Source organism: Chinchilla lanigera, unplaced genomic scaffold, assembly GCF_000276665.1.
Source record: "Chinchilla lanigera isolate Chin_1 unplaced genomic scaffold, ChiLan1.0 scaffold00077, whole genome shotgun sequence".
NCBI lineage: Eukaryota > Metazoa > Chordata > Mammalia > Rodentia > Chinchillidae > Chinchilla > Chinchilla lanigera.
The window spans coordinates 5,543,797-5,561,641 of NW_004955478.1; the positions used below are offsets into that span (position 1 = coordinate 5,543,797).

Here is a 17,845-nt window from a genome sequence, read left to right on the forward strand (position 1 = left end):
ACTTTCCTAGTGTGCATGAGGCCCTGCATGCCAGCCCCAAAACAGAGAAGTATATTAAAGTTATCTAACTGATCATATTTAATCCATACTAAGTGTTCTACCCAAATACATTGATGAAAAAGATTGTTTCTTTTTTTGTTGGAGAGAGATCCCGAACCCTAAGAATGATCAAAGGGCAGCCAATAGATGTTGCTCAGGTTAGATCATCATAAAAAAGGGAGATGCCCGTGAACTGCAGGTAAGCACACAAAAGAGGTCTCCTCTGCGGCAGAGCGAGTTTATGCACCCACACCCGCTTCCTAGTTCCCATCCCCACACTTCCCTGTCTAGACAGACAACAGACTGGCAGCTCTCTCTCCAGTAGGTCAAGTTTTGGGATGGCCCAACTGAAGACCCAGATCTAAAACTGCACTGCCCAGTACAGTGACCACGAATCACGTGTGGCTATTTAAATTTATTAGAATGAAGAAGTGAGTTCCCCATTCACACTAAGCACATTTCAACTGTTCAACAGTCATATATGACTAGAGGCTGGCATGACTACAGAATATTACCACCATCACAGAAAGGTCCATTGTACAGTACTACTCTAAAGTATATCTCTGCCCAAGTCTTGAGGGGGTCCTCTTAAGTGAAATGAATGTACTGTTGTGAATGATATTTACGGATGTTTCACTACGTGTCATCCTAACCAGATTTATGCCAATATACATAAAGATTCCCTAGGAAGGTAGGGTATTGATTGGCCCCCTGTCAAATACTCCAACAATTTGAGGAGCAGGAGCTATTTATACTGCTCATGCTGTTTACTTAGAGAAAGAGTTTAACAAAGTAAAAAGATTCTATCATGTTTTTTGAATATATAGAGTGTTAAATCATTATTTTTAAAGTAAAAACATGCTTTCTCATATAGACTGACATGCTCAACTACAAGTAGATTTTTATGATACTTGATCACCATCTGCTGGCTATGTTATTAAACTGCACAAGCAATGAAATACTAGCCATCTTTTTAAAGGATATACAGAATACCAACTTTTTGCCATAATGCATTCCTAGAAAACCACATCATAAAGAGCACTGTAAATCAAATTACATTTTCCTTCAGGACAGACCATAACTAGATTCTGCACCCCAAACTAAAAGACAGCACCATACAAATCATGAAAAAAATCTCATTAAAGCAAAGATGCAAAAACTATAGTCCTCTAAGTCATTTAAAATGGGATCATCATTCTCCAAGTCTTTCTTATAGGAATAAACATGTTTGTTATGACCCCATATATGTTAAAAAATAAGATCTAATTTACATAAAATTAGCATAAACCTGCCATGATAAGTAATAATGCCTAATAAATAATTCTGTTTGTACACTCCTAGAATCTTTAAATTATCTGGATGGCCACTCTTTATAAAATGGTTTCTAAAGAAAACTAAGCGAATGTCTTTTTTTCATCAATGAGTTCCTCTGAAATAAACGGAAGTAAAGTGCCTCTTTCACTGTGAAGCGGTGTTTATAGGCCACAACTGATTCAACATTACTCCTTTTCACCCTAACCTACCTAATTAAGTCAGCTCCTAACTTTTAATTAAAGTTTCAAGTAAAAATAATTTTACTAAATGATTTTTTTCATCTTTCCCTCTTCCAGAATGTAACTGTGCTCTAGAGATAAACTAGCACATCACATTTCATTGAAAAGTCATAAAACAATAATAAGTTGCTAAAAAGAGGCTTTTCAAAATATTTTTCACAGAATTGTAAGAATATAACCTATTACCTGTGTGTTCTGTTTTGATATATAGCATGAAAAGAACACAGAGATGATAGGATCTAAAATCTAAACGCTGCTTAGGCAGTTTCAAAGGTATGATGTCACAAAATGTAAAAAATAGGGTCAGCCACATTCTGTTCTTCTTACCCTGGAGAAAGGACTTGCTAAGTTACTTAAATAGATTCCTACAAATCCTCTTCATGACTCTTTTTATACTGTAGAGTATTACAATTAGAATCTTTTCTTTCTCTTGGAGAACACAAAACGATTTTTAATAACTGAAAATAACTAATGGCCAGTGGATTTTCAGATAGCACCCTTTGGGAGGGGCACAATCCGACAAGGCCCTGGATGACCTATTACAATAACAGTCACCATGTTATGATGATAGTGGTAACAACAACTAACACTTAATAGGTCCTGTGCCAAACACAGCTTTATTTCGCTCTGTCCTTACAAGGGTGAGTGCCTAAAAGCTCTGTTTTACAAATGACAAATGTAGGGTTTAAAGGAATTAAGTAACTTGCCTGAGGAAAGATGGTTGCTAAGTCAGAAGTGGGATTTGAACAAAGGCAAACCTGCCTCCTTTCAGTTCAACCTAGAAATAACCAAGAACAAAGGCACAGTTGCCCAGGATTGCAAAGGCAGTACAATTCAGGAAAAATAGATAAAAGTGAAATTTCTCTATTTTCTGCACAAAGTACTTAAGTCTACATGGTATACTAGAAAGAAAATTATAAGCTCGCGTTCCAATATTGGATCTATTACTGAAAAAGTCACTTGATCTTCATGAAGCCTTTACCTCTTCTATAAATATAAAAAGGGCAATGATGTCAACCTTCCAGGATTAGAAAAATGATTAGATCAGATAGCTTAGAAAAAATGCCTAAAATAGTACCTAAGATAGAGTACAAGCTCTAGAAATGGTATGATTTGTCTCATAATTTAACAAATTAGAAACACAAGTGAAATCTACATTTAGAATACTTACTAGATTTTCATTCTTATGTTTAAATCTATATTTATTTGTTATATAGTTAAACAATTCACACCACTACTAACAATGTGTATGCCAGATATTTTAACAAGACAGTATTTTATAAGGCAACTTGATCATATTTATTAAAACATGAGTGTGATTATTGAAAAAACATGCACACATATATACTATATAAAAATAATTTTCTCTGTGCTCCAGACTAGTCCCACTCATGAAAGGTAACCACCTTTAACAATTTCATGTGTGACACACACAAATATTCTGCATGCAGGTACACATAAGTATCTATGTAACGTCTTTAAAACACACATACACGTACTGTACAAATGCAAGTTTACTCTACTTTTACGTATTACTTTTTAACTTTATATATCTTATAGATCTTGCCATGATACCTCATATAGATTTTTTAATCACTGCACAAGATGTTGAATCAAATAACAATCCCACCAGCAAAGTAATTCCTCTTCTAGGAATCCAGAATAGCCCAACACATACATACATACATACATACACACACACACACACACACACACACGTGTAATAATCATTCTTGACTTTGTACTTGATGAACTGGCATCTCAAAATCATGGACCAAACTAACAGCCAAAGTGTTTCCATCCATATCATCCCTGTCTATCTGTAGACATGTGGAAATCATATTACAAACTCTCCAACCCAACCCTAACATCTGTGTTCACTTCCTACTCAACAGGGAACATCTTCACCTAATAACCTGCCACAACTATAGGGAGAAAGCGCTTTCCCCCACGCTTTCCCTTAGCTCCTCCTACCTCCTGCACAGGCCTGCTGCTTCCTCCATGTGGCCCTACACGGTGTGGCATGCCTGTCCTCTTACCACAATCAGGCTTGCTGATATTGTGACATTTGACTGGAAAGATAATTAAGGATGTCCTTCATAGCTTCACTAACAAATAAATCCTTCTTTCAAAGGCAGTTATATCCATGTTTGTCACCCCACTATACCTGATCAAAACAAATTCTGCTTATGTGGATGCTGACTAAGGTATTCTTTTTTTTTTTTTTTTTGGTTTTTCTCCGGTACCGGGAACCGAACTCACGACGTTGCGCTTGCCAGGCAGGCGCTTTTGCCACTGAGCTAAATCCCCAGCCCCCTAAGGTATTCTTTATAACAGGAAAGAACTGAAAGCAGTAGACAGGTTAGCGTATATTCACAGAATATATCTGCAAGCAGAAAAACTACATAGATTATATCACAAAAGTTTAAGACAGTTAAGTGAAAAAAGAGCAAGTCACAGAGGAGTACATACAGCAGAAGTCAATTTATCATTTTTAATTACAAGGTGTGGGTGTTAGATGTCTATTTAATCATAATAAGCATCAAATGATTGATGGAAGCAATTACCACTCCTGAGGAAAGAAGGAGAAGAACACAAAGGAAAAACTAACTTTTACATATTACACAACTTTTACACATTACAACATTAAGATCTTTACATCAGTATGTTTTACATATAGATTGCACAATTATTTAGAATGAAGATAAATGCTGTATTAGTCATCCATTGCTGCATAACAAGCTGTTTAAAACTTCGTAGTTATAGACAACATGCACATACTTTCTTAGTTTCTATAGGTCAAAAGGGTAGATACAGCTGAGCTAGGTCCTTTGCTTAGGGCACATATGGCTACAATCATGATATGACCAGAGTTGCGATCTCATCAGGAGTCTGAACTAGGGAAAGATCCACTATCCTGCTTGCATGATTGGCAACAGCATTCAGTTCCTTATGGCTGTATGATTCTTGACAGCTGCTTCTTCAAAGCCAGCAAAGGGAAAGACGGAAAGATTCTAAAATAAGTATGTTGGCAAGATGAATGTAGTCACAGGATTTACATTTCATCACCCCTGCCACAGTCTACTGGGTAGAACCAAGTCACAAGTCCTGCCCACCCTCAAGGGGAGAAGAGTCTAAGTATAAGGAGTACCAGGAGGAGTGTCATTGGTCTACCTTCAAATCTCTTTACCACAAAGACAAGATCTTTACCAAATCTCAATGGTGAACATGTGAAGGACAATTTACCAGATCTCAATGGTGAACATGTGAAGGATATATATTGATATGGTCTGTGATAGAAAACTAAGTGAAATTAACCAAATTCTATATGGGTGATGTACAAGTCTGTGATCTCGAGTCACATTTTATAAAGTCATGCTCCAAACTCAAAGGTAACTCAAATATTGCAATGTCAAGAAAAGAACCAGATATCTGACATAAAATGCAATTCCACAATTAAAATAGCAATGCAATTTGGATCAATGGTTCTTCTAAAAGAAAAGATGGGCAATAACATGATCTTAAGCCAAAAAAATATGAAAACAGAAAGCAGAGAATTGGAATGCAGGTACATATTGAAGTTGTTTGGTATGAAATGCTAAGTATACCAGTGTACGATGTACATTTGGTAGAAAAAGAAGGCATAACAACAAAACAGATAGAACATGGCTTCATCGTACTTCTAACGAATGTGAAACAGACTACTAACATATCCTACAGGAAGAATAAAGGTAAAGGAAAGGTGCCATCTCTACTGAATAGAGAATCCTAACATAAAGGCTTCAAAAGGACTCTGCATCTTTAATAATATAAAAAGGCTAGGGCACAAACAGCATAATCTAAAATGCCATTAGAAATACTTCACATACAAAAAGGTCTAAGTAAAGCAGGATTTTTATAAAGTGATCAAAAAAGAAACACTAAGGGGGAAAATCTTTTAAGATTAAAGAGTTTTTTCAAAGGACAAGTTGAAGTGGTTGTAAAATTTATGAGGCAGCATTAAACTTCAGTTCTAAGTAACAATAAATTATTCACCATAAAAACATACATGTGTCAAATATTATAAGTCTCTTAAACTTTTTAAAACAATTTCTTGCAGAACTGATTAGATGTATTAGGTCAACATTAACAGATAGTAACTTTTTCTCTAGTACAGAATAGTGACTCAGAGAAAAGGAGTAATTTTAATATAGAAATATGAAGACAGACTCATCAATAGACAATTCACAACCATATCTGATCTGATATCACACACATGTATTTAGCTTTAAAATCAATTTACTGACTTCAGCTTCCTATCTTAGTTTTATTTTTAAATGTTCTCATGTATATAAAACTAACAAATATCTGTTAAATTGTAAACATATGGGTTAAAATTTTAAAGCAAACTGAAATGTCAAAATAAATCAAATAATAATTATTAAACCATGAGGAATTTAAGATGCACTGTGAAGATTTGTATGCAACCCAAACACAATCCATTTACTCATATATGCATGCCTTCACCAGATATAAACAATTACGGAATTCTTAGTAAGTTCCCATCCAGTACTAGGAACTGAAAATATAGTACAAATAGGAAAAACAACGTTCATACCTCACGAAATTACAATCTAGTCCAAAGGATGGATATTAAATCTTTACATATAATGAGCACAACACAGAAACACAGAGTACTACAGGAATAAGTAATAGGATCAGCTGAACTGATCTGAGGTGTCAGGCAAGGCTTTTTTTGTTGTTTTTATTTTTTTGTTAGTACATGCTTACAATACATAATGATTACATTCTTTGTGGGGAGTCAGTACATGCACATAATACATCTTAATTCCTTTTTCATATCCACCCTTCTTTCTTCCCCTCCCTCCATCTTAGTCCCCTTCCATTTCCCAAAAGACCTGTCTCCCTACTTCCTACTACTAATCTTTTATTTATTTTGCTCTTTACTTATGTTTTGGGTCTGTCATATAAGAAAAACTAAGCAATATTTAACCTCATGTATCTGATTTCACTCAACATTATGGCCTCAAAGTGCATCCATTTTCCTACAAATGACTCAAGCTGATCCTTCTTTGTGGCAGAGTAGTACTTCATTGCATATAAATACCTGATTTTCTTTATCCAGTCATCTGTTGATGGACATATAGGCTGAGTCCAAGATTCAGCTATTATGAATTGTGCTTCTATAAACATGTGCATGCATGTGTCACTGTAATAGGATAACTCTTTCAGGGAGATACCTAAACGGAAGTTGTGACAGCTCAAGCATTTGAATGACTGGCCACAGCTGTAAGACTGTCAGATTTTCCCATCAATTACTTATTATGTAATTAATAAATAATGTCTTGTAGACAAGTAATTCTTTTGCATTAAAAGGTCTTTTAATTATAGGTGATGAACAAGATATGTTTTATAGAAATGGGGGAGTGAGGGTTAAGCTCAATTGGCTTGGGAGCCTCCTAAGAGGTTAGTAAAGTGTGTTGGGTACTATATCTGGTCCCTGGCCCCTTCTGCTCTACACTGTTCCCTTCCTCTGCTTCTCAGCCACAATGCACTAAGCAGCTCTGCACCACCATGCCTTTCCACCATGATGTTTCTTCCTTGGAGCCAGCAGTTCAAAGATTGAAATCTCTGAAAGCATGAGATAACTAAACGATTTCCTACTCTAAGTTGTGCCAGGTATTTTGTATCAGCAACAGGAAAGCTATGTAATACACATAATAATACCAAACAAGTAGTCACTGCTGTAACTATACCTAACCATGTAGTTTAGAAACCTCTGGAGCTTTTTTTTTTTTCAGGAGTGTGAAAAGGTTTGGAAATGCATGCAAGAAAAGTTCTAAAACCTTTAAGGATTGTCTGATGCATGATCCTGGTTGGAATTCCAAAGTCTACAATGCTGCCAGGAATGTGGACAGTAAAGGCCAGGTTTGATAGGTTTCAACTGGGAACAAGGACTCCACTGGCCATTTGATAGAGGCCATGTATGTTACACTCAGCCAAAAAAAAGTCCATATTTTGCCCATGTCCTGAGACTTTGTGGGAGACTGAGATTAAGGGCAGTGGCCTTATTGATCTGGAAGAGGCAAGTTCAAGGCAACCCAACATTCAGACTGTGAGAGGGGTACTGTTGGCAGCTTTTAGCCAGCTTTATAGTGAGAATCTGAGATAAAAAGCAAAGCAAGAAAAATTAAACAACTTAAATTTGGTACCAAAGGAATCATATGAAGTCAGGGCTAAAGTAGATGTGTGTGCTGAAGAGATAAGCATCATTAAAAGGAAATCAAGTACTCTGGACAAGAAAGATGCCTTGAGGGCATCTCAGAAATCAGCAAGACTCCATGGATTGCAGGATCAAGGTTTTAAAATTTTAAGCCTTTCAATTAAGAAGTGTGTCCCTGGGACCCCTGCTCAAGAAAAGCCTAGGAAAGTGATTCTCCAAGATTCATTTCCCTGTGCCCAATCATTCAGGTATTCAGAAGCTGCCGCAGCCATGGTCCAATGAGGCCTGACTACTGCTTGAGCTGGCAGCACACCCTGACATCATCCACATGATGCTGGTGTTAGAGGCATGTGGAATGAAACAGCTGTGGGGTTATAGATACTTCCACCTAGATTTCAGTGAACAGCCTGAGAGGCCAGGCAATGTGCTCCTGAAAGGTTGGTACATCAAGCTGTGGAAATGAAGCCAAAAGTACAGTGGAGACACAAGCAAATTGGATACATTTGCTGAGGAAAGCCATAAAAAACAAGTGCAACCAGCCTAAAAGAGAGGCCATGCGTCTTGCACCATTAAGGCCATCATCAGCTTGGTGGCCCAAGCCCTCTGGAACTCCCATCTCAACAATATATCCCCTTGATTGCCAGATACAGAGCTATAGGACTCACTGTTTGGCCTTGTAAGTTTCAGTCTTGATTTGGTCCTATTCCTTTCTGACCCCTGTTTCTCCCTTTTGGGGATAGGGATGTTTACTTTGTGCCATTGTACATGGGGAATATGTAACTTACTTCTTGTATTTTCCAGAAATTTAGAGCTAAGAATTTGCCTTGAGTCTCAGAGGGGATTTGGAATTTGCCTTTTGAACAATGCTGAAACTGTTGAGACTTTGGAAGAAGAGATTACTGTATTTTCAGCTGTGTATAAGCCAGTTATGTTAGGCAGAATTATTAACTGGTTACTGTATTTACTTGAGGATTAAATATGGTTTAAGGAGATTTATTTGGGTGTTGCATTTACGGGGGAGGGAGATGTGATGATTAAGCTTAATTGTAAATTTGATTGGTGCCACTTAAAGGATTAGTAAAGCACACTCATGTATGTGTCTGGGTGGGTCATGGAGGTGTCACCTTGGGTAATACCTCTGGTCCCTGGCCTCTTCCTCTCTAGTATTGTTCTCTGGGTCTCCTTCCCAGCCACGGTGAACTGAGTGGCTTTGCTCCACCATGCCCTTCCACCGTCATGTTTTTCCTTGGAGCCAGCAGACCTGCTGAAACCGTGAGTCACATAAACCATTTCCCCTTTACACTGTGTGTGGCAGGTATTTGGTCCCAACAACAACAAAACTGTCTAACACAGTGAGGATTTTACTATAGTTTTATTTTCCAGAAAAAACAATGAATAATAATTTTCAGTGCATTTCCTCAAACTTTATCTCATGTCCCAAGGGAGAAAAAGTCAATTCACCTGGACTCTTGGAAATCACAAATTTCCCACTCTAAATCCTTCTTTTATACATACCTCGATCTTTGCAAACACTTCCATGATACATATAACCACTGCAGAGAAATTATTCATGTACTTACATCTCTCCTCTATTCACTAAAATTGTTACAAATAAAATGTCTGTAGGTCTTCAGTAGGTAACAAATGAATCATGTGGTTGCCAAATATAAATCTATTCTTCACTTCTACAAAGATATACTGTTGTCCTTCCCTTCTTCAATCATATGTTCTGCCTTCCTCCTACCTTTCTTTTTAGCAGTTTTGACAGAATATAAAAGCAAGAAAATAACCTTCATTTTCCTCTTAACTCTACTTAAAGAAAAAAGTTCAAGCTCAATAACAATGTAAGTGGCATAAAATTTAGTGTCAAGAATTAAAAGGAAAAACGAAGGCATCCTACCTACATTAAGGGAATAATAACAGTATTATTCACATCTAAGCTATGGTATCTATGACTGTCTTCTGGAAAGATTACTAGGTTTCCAGTTTTTTAAGAGGACCTGGAAAACTGGGTTTTAATATGAAATTTCCCAATTTTTAATTTTGACAACTCATTCAAAAAATTTTAAAGAAAATGAGTAAGTCAAATAAAACAAATCCGACCGCATAATTCTTTCAGTCCCAGAAAACTACCAATTTTCAACTTCTGGTCTAAGCTCTAGAATATCATCACCTTTACAGTACAAGCCTCATGCTCATTCTACCTAGAAAGGAACCTACAATTTAGCTGAATTCATAAGAAATACTGGCAACAATGGACGGACCTTGCAGGCAAACTAGAAATTATATTTTTATTTGTACACAGGCCACAATCTCTTTCCACCTCCATTTACCCACCTATAATGCTAACAAAATTACACAATTACATCTCTTCTAATTTTAATTATCTACAAACATAAATAAAAATATTTAACACCATATCCTATGAACTCATCTACTCATTTCTTTTTACTCTTGTGAATCTGTCCTTAATTATATCATCCCTTCTTTAACTGCCTCTCCATTTTTCTCCTTCTAATAAAAATAACTTCATAGAATGGTTCTCTTGTTTTGTGTTCATCTTTTCTTCTCCACCACAATGTCTCAGGTTTGAAAAACACATAACCAGGTTACACCAACCATGGAGAAATTTCAAATTATTAATAACATCTCAATTCTGTTTAAGGAATAATCCAAAAAATCATAGTGTACAAAAAAGGTTACACTGTTAACAGAAATAAATTTCGAAAGTTAAAATTACCAAGAAAAGGTTGAGGCATGAACTATGAAGTATGGAACTTACCAAGTGACATTGTCCAGTATTTTAACATTTTAGAGAACAGTATGAATGGGAAAAATAAAAATTTGAGGGCAACTCATTCAGACCCCTCCAGTCTCTCAAAAGTTATTCCTATTACCCATTCTTATTTCCCATTCCATTTCCCAATAAATTTTTGTGCTCTTAAAAAAATTTTGATAAAAGCCCAATTTAAATGATCCTGCTAAAAAGCCAAAAATTATACCACAACAATGGCCTTTTTGTGTATTCTGAAACTTAGCAGTTTACTTTTTTCAGATCATTTTCTTTATTAGTACATGATCATAGTAGCTAATCTTCACATTCTTTGTGGGGAACTGGCACAGTTAAATAACACATCTTAATTCCTGTTTTATCCTCTTTCCTGCCCCTTCCTCCTCACTCCATCCATCACCTGATTCCCCTCGTTTTAAAGGGGTACATGTTTGTAGTACATGTTTCTAATCCTTGTGTGGAGTTGTACATGTACGTAACACACCTTCCTTTATTTATCCCCTTTCCCTTCCTTCCTTCTATTTATTTATCTGTACTAAAAATCCTATTTAAGTTGACTACTATAGTAAGAAGGCAAAGTTTAATGGGGTTTATGCTTACATTCTTATTTCATTAAATAAAAACAAACTGTTCAATAAGAAGAAAAGGTGAGAAATTCAAGCATAAGATTCAAGATAGTTACATAGTGTGTTAAATTTTTTTGAAATCGTTGATAGCAAACCACATGCTTATTTAAAGATTCTCAGGCACCACTTTCCAAGCAATGTGTGTGTGTGTGTGTGTGTGTGTGTGTGTATATATATATATATACATGCACACATGTCTTGAATTCTTCACCTTTTCTTCTTATTGAACAGTTTTTGTTTTCATTCATTTAATGAAAACCCACACAACTTTATAAAGTTAACAGATGTCCATAAAAACAGCTAAAATGAAAAATTATCTTAAATGTATGGTAAACAGGAAAGCAAACTGTTACATTAAATACCCAACATTCATTTATAACCTTCAACTTTATCAAAAATATAAAGCAAACCAATTTGTTAACATGAAAATGGGGAAAAAAAGAAAAATTCAATGCCAGTTCCAAGGACAAGCTAAAGATGGAAAACATTCAAAGTCCCATTTCAGAGCATACCTGTGGGCATCAGTTGGTGACAGCACCAAAGTGTTATCTTCTCCAGGAGAAAGTTTCCACGATTCACTTAATTTGTGTTCACTTGTCCCCAGCTCACCCATTACCCAGTCGGGTAATCGCTCTGGACTTGAACCTTTCACACGTGCTGGATTTGGCTCATCAAAATAGATGGACTGATTTTTAAAAATTGGAAAAATTATTTATTCTTTCAAAATGTACTGTAAACAAACACTTAAAATTTCCATCAAGTTTCAAGTTTGATAACAGCGCAAGTACTCAGTTTAAATTTAATTACATCCAAATACATAAAAAATGCATCATTCAACACATGACAACTTATGAAATATTTTAAAAATGGATAACATTTATACTTTAGTTATGATCTATTGTCTAAGAAATCTGATAATGAAATTACATAACAGATAAATTTGACATTTGTGTAACAAAAGCAGTATTAACTTTATGAACAGTTAAGTGGAAAGTTTTTAAAAATCATATGCTACCCTATTTTTTTCTGTGACTATTAACGACTTTACATCACACACACACACAAATCAGTAGACAAAGAAACCACAATCAACATGAATCAGAAATTAAAATTAGGACTCCCTTGATGAAGTGGGAACAACAGAGAGAGAGACCTGGGATTTAGTTTTTGCCATACTATTAACTGGGTGGAATACCCAAGACAGATCTCTAGGCTTTCTTATTATTATTTGTAAAATATAGTCCTTCCCTATAACTATAAAGCTGACTATGTTTCATAAAATTTTCTACATTAATCATTGAGAGTGAGATCAGCCCATTTATTTCTCTTCAAATTAACCAGGATGCAGGACACAATTCTGAAGGAAACTACAAAGACTGGACACTCGCATAACCATTCTTCCAAGCCTACAAAGAAAATTTTCATGGGCTCTTTTCTAGGGAGGGGTGATCCATGACTTTCTATCCCAAATCAGAAATGCATAGCAATTTCTTAAGTGAGATACAGTATCATCCATTCCCCAGTTTCATTTGTCATGGTTTTAGTTATCTGCAGTCAAGTGTGGCCCAAAAATATTAAATGGAAAACTCAAAAAATAAACAAGTTTTAACTGCATTTAACTGACTAGTGTGGGGGCTGGGGATTTAGCTCAGTGGCACAGCGCTTGCCTGGCAAGTGCAAGGTCGTGAGTTCAATTCCCAGTACCAGAAAAATAAATAAATAAAGTAAAATAATGGATTAGTGTGATGAAATCTTGTTCCATCTATTCCACTGTGGTCCACCAAGTGCACTGACACTCTATACTTCTTCCCACCCACTACTTAGTAGCTGTCAACTACAAGTCTGTACATATAGTATAAAAGATTTGTTACCATTCACTGGGGGAAATGTCTTGGTTAAAGGAGGGCTACACGGGAAATACTATAGTCACTGCAATGTCTAATCCAACAGCAAGTTAAATACCATGTTATCCCAAACAACTACTAATCTTAAGCGAAATGTATGGCTCTACTTTAATATAAAATGAACAATAGCATTACAACTTCTGGCTTTCTCCCACTAACAGCAGGAGTTACCCTCTAGCATGCACCATGCCATGTGACTAAATTTTGCTTTACAGTAAACTGATGAGATACAGAAAAACCATTACAATACATTACATAACAATTTTGCAGTTCATAAAAAAAGTATACAATAGCAAATGCCAATATCTAGTACTCCAGTCATATTTCTCAAGTATTCAAATCCCACACAAACCAAGGTTCGTTTCAGGTTTACAAGGAACATGTTAGTGACAACCTATCAGTCAAGCATACAACTGCCTTGTAGCAAAGCTGATCATAATAATGAAATTAAACGGAGTATAGAAAAATCACTTTTACACTCCAATTTACTACTGTCATTACAGTAAAAAGAAACTCAGAAAAATCATTCAATGTAACCTCTCATAAATTATAAAATAGTTCACATGACAGAGTTCAATAAACTAGAATTTAATGATACATAAAATGTTACTATTATAACCCATTCAAATGAAATTAAAGCTCAAAATCAAAATTTTCTTTTGTAGAAATAATACAGAAAACAACTGAATAAACCAGTAAAGATATTCCTTTTATAGGCTAATGCCTGAAAGTAGAAAAACTGAATCAGAGAGAAAAAAAATCAGCATTAACTAATGTGCTCTCTAGCACATACAAATCAATACTATCATCACTCCCTACAGGAATGATACGTTAACTTCACCTGTGAAGAAATGAAACTCAGACACTCGTAGTCAGGGACACCTACCATGTATGAAGGCAACGTCTTCAGTGTCCCTGGCTCAGGACGATGTGTAAAAGGGCCTTCAAGCACGCCCCGCTTAAGCATATGCAGTAAGAGTTTCGCGTACAGGTTCCGATTCTTCCTGCCCGTTATTCCTGAACCTGTTCCTGAAGGCTCACATAGCTTTCTAATCCAAAGAGCACACCTCTGTCGTTCTATAAATGCAGAAGAACTATTAGAAATTTGATTTTTCAGAGAATAAAATATTTAAATACAAAGACTTAGAGTAATATCTGCCTTAGTAGAGAACAGGGATAAGCAAATTTTTTTGTAAATACTTCAGGCTGGGCAGGCCGTGTGATCTATGCTGTGACTACTCTACTCAACCACTGCACCAGGAAAGCAGTCATTAGCCACAAGTCAACAAATGGCATGGCTGTGTCCCAATAAAACTTCACAGAAACAGTTCTGGGCTGGAGCTGGCCCATGGACCACAGCCACCTAGAGCAGAATTTAAGTTTCTTAGTTAACTGGCAGTTGGGCAAGAGAAAGGCCAAAAATAAATATATTTTAACGAAAATAAAATCTTTGGATAACTATCAAATAAATTTCTGACGTAAAATTTCACTATAATTTTGCACCTGTACAATAACTTAACATATACTGAGAAATCCTTCTATATTTCTAACTATACAAGCACAGAGCTAAACTGCAACCTTTGAATTATCAAACATTTTATACTTACTCCAAGATTAAGTTCAAATGCTTTATTTATTAAAGCCAACAATTTCCAGGAATTGGTAGCTGATTTATTTAGGGTTTTCCTTTAACATTTCTAAAAATAATTCTGTGCTATTTACATGTAACTTCATAAAATAATTATCCTTTTAAAAATTACCTAAAAATATATCACCATTTAATCCACACATAATGATCCACTGACTATATTATCCTGTCATGACACAGAATTGTTTTAGCTCTCATGCTAACTACTCTGACATTAACTTTTTATTAGTCGAACTCAATTTGAGGATTGTACATCTGACGCAAATTATAATGCTGTAATCTGTTGGCTTATAAAAGTCATATTCATTTACAAAAATCACTAAAGCTGGACTAATCACTTAGCAAATCTTACTACATGTATGAGAGCTATGCCTTTAAAGAATGTTGGGATTTCTTGCTTTAAAACTTATGTGATCATAAAACAAACTTCATTAAATAATGGATATACTTTTTTACAAAAAGAAAACACAAAAGTAAAACTAATGAACTTAAGCAGTTTTTCAAACTGTGCTTTCTACACGTCCTATAGCAAACTAAAATCTATATAATAATCTAATACCCAGAACTTAGTATCACTTGGCTAATGAAAAGAATTAAATTCTGGACTTAAAATGATGGAAAAAACACTGTTGAAAGTAGAATTTAGCTATAAAAATAGTAACATAAATATCTAGTTCTTGAATGGGATGTGGGTTCCCACATGCTTGTTACAAACTAACAAAATAGGCTCACGAATATTCCAATACTAAAAATATGTTATAACCAAAAGTTATAATTAATCAATTGTGCATATTTAAAATCTGTTTTAAAAGGAAGATAACATATGAAGATTGTTTGATTTGAAATACATTTATAATAGGAAATTTTAATACAAATGTTTCCTAATTAGACCTAAGACAAAAAAGAATAGTGAATATCAGAAGAGGATACAGTACTCTGTAGAAGCATCATTCAAATACTCATGAATAAGCAAGCCATGGGACATGAAATGCTCACTTAAAGAATAGCAGCAAAAGGAAAGAGTAAGGTCCAATATGGTAAGAGAAGAACCAGAGGAAGAGAATTCAAGAGAAGGCAAGTCCAAGCTACCCTGGAGTTGCAAGTTCTAGAAAAATGAGTGACCACAGAATGAGCAATTCCTATGCCACATTCCCTTCTCCCCCACACAGCTCCCTTCTTCCTCAAAATAAATATGTAACACTGGGTCAGTCCCTTGCTGTACAGTCTACTCAGAGATCTCAGGAACAGAGAACTTGGAAAAGGTAAAAAGCGTAGTTTCCTTGGCCCAACTCCAAATGCGCTACTCAGTAACCAAGCCATATATATCTACCTATCTTAGCCAGCCACATACCTACTGCAATTTAGAGACTCTTCCTGATACCCAAAATTCTCTCCAATTGCTCTCTGATGCCTTAAATTATCAGAAAATTCTCTGCCTTGAGACAAAGACTCTCACTCCAACATTAGAACTAACAGGTCAGGACTTAGAGATGCAATATAAACAAAAAACTCATTCACATTTGATTTATTCAATCACTATTCATAACAGATCAATAGATTCTTTCTGGCTTTGATAAAGAAAAGGGTCAGAGAGTAGGTGAACAGTAGTCTCCTAAAGGAGAATTTCCACAGAAAAAGGGAAAAATGGGGTAGCTAACCTTAAAGGAAGGTCCATGTGCTATAAACTCCTGGCATTTGAGAGGCGGTACCCCAATAAGATCTCTCTACAGTTGAGAGGACTTATCACTAATGTTTTGTTTTGTTTTTTTGCCTTGAGAAGCTCAAAGCAAAGAATCCTATGCCAATGGCAAAAAAATGAAAACTACTACTAAAATATTTCAGTTTTCTTTCCATCTTGACAGTTCACTGGATTAAATATTTTAAAAGTAACCTTAAAAACCAAGTTTTCAAGTACAATCTTACCTGACCTATGGGGCAATTTTAGAACAAAGGGCTTCATATCTACCACAAAGTGATCAAATTCTGCATCCAGCCTTTCCCATTTTTCTTCTTCACTTTCCATTTCCAATCTACAAAAGATACAAAATTAAATATGAACGATCTGTATGATGACAATTATAAAACTCTAATGAAAGAGATCAAAAAAATCACATCAATTAATAAATACCAATTCTCCACAATTGACCTCCAATTTAATGAATTTAAGCAAAATCCAGAAGTATCCTTTGAAGGCTGATTCTGAAATTTATTTGTAAAGGTAAAGGAACCAGAGTAGCTGAAAAAAATTTGAAAAAGAATAAATTTAGAGGACTCACAGTACTTGATTTTCAGATGTACCATAAAGCTACAGTAGTGAAGGCAAAGTGGCTTTATGATGAAAAGATACACACAAAGATCAACAGAACACACCACAGAGTCCAGAAATGGGTCAATACACAGACATCTGATTTTCAATGAAAGTATAATTCACAGAGAAATGACTTTTTACAATACAGGCAACACATGTAAAAAAAAAAAATTAAACCTCAACCTAAACTTCATACTATATATAAATACTCCAAGTGAATAATGAGCCTCAGTGAAAATGTAAAAGTATAAAAATTTTACAAGAAAATACAGGGGAAAAAAACTTCTATGCTTTATGACCTTGATTAAGGCAAAGAGTTTCTATATGCAACACTAGAAGTACCATCCATGAAAGAAAAAACTGATGTACACTGTCAGACTTTACCCAAAAGAAAAAGATATTTTGATCTACTAAAACGGACTTTGTTAAGGGATTGAGAAGATAAACAACAGATTGAGGGGAAATATTTATAAATTTTACATCTTGCGTCAAGAAAACATGAAAAACTCTTAAAATTTAACCGCACTTGCTATCCCCTTTGTTCTCTACCCAAGAGGCTGCTGGGGAAACAGGCCATTGTCTTGGAGTCAGGTAACTTCTGATGTTGCCTGAACCCTCAGAAATCTTTTTCTATCTCCTGCTCCACAAAGCAGCTTTTATTTTTTTTTTTTAAATTTTTTTTTTATTTTAAGGATAAAAGGAGGGAAACATTAACAGACATACAACATTTTACAACATATCACAAGCACAATA

The 17,845-nt window shown here is 35.3% G+C and overlaps 1 protein-coding gene across 5 annotated transcripts in view; it reads right to left on the minus strand.

The window, feature by feature from the left end:
• The window catches only part of Cep112 (centrosomal protein 112kDa), a 517,700-nt gene that overhangs the window by 477,872 nt on the left and 21,983 nt on the right, over window positions 1-17,845 (minus strand). For 3 of the 5 annotated variants that reach the window (XM_013503230.1, XM_005402140.2, XM_013503231.1), the window contains exons 2-4: window positions 16,708-16,814; window positions 14,023-14,213; window positions 11,745-11,917 (exon numbers count right to left, since the gene is read on the minus strand). In XM_013503230.1, coding sequence (XP_013358684.1) covers window positions 11,745-11,917; window positions 14,023-14,213; window positions 16,708-16,807 — 464 coding nt within the window. In that variant the 5' untranslated portion in view covers window positions 16,808-16,814. Of the gene's footprint in view, window positions 1-11,744; window positions 11,918-14,022; window positions 14,214-16,707; window positions 16,815-16,912; window positions 17,021-17,845 lie in introns of all 5 variants that reach the window. The other 2 variants (XM_005402141.2, XM_005402139.2) reach the window with 1 other exon arrangement.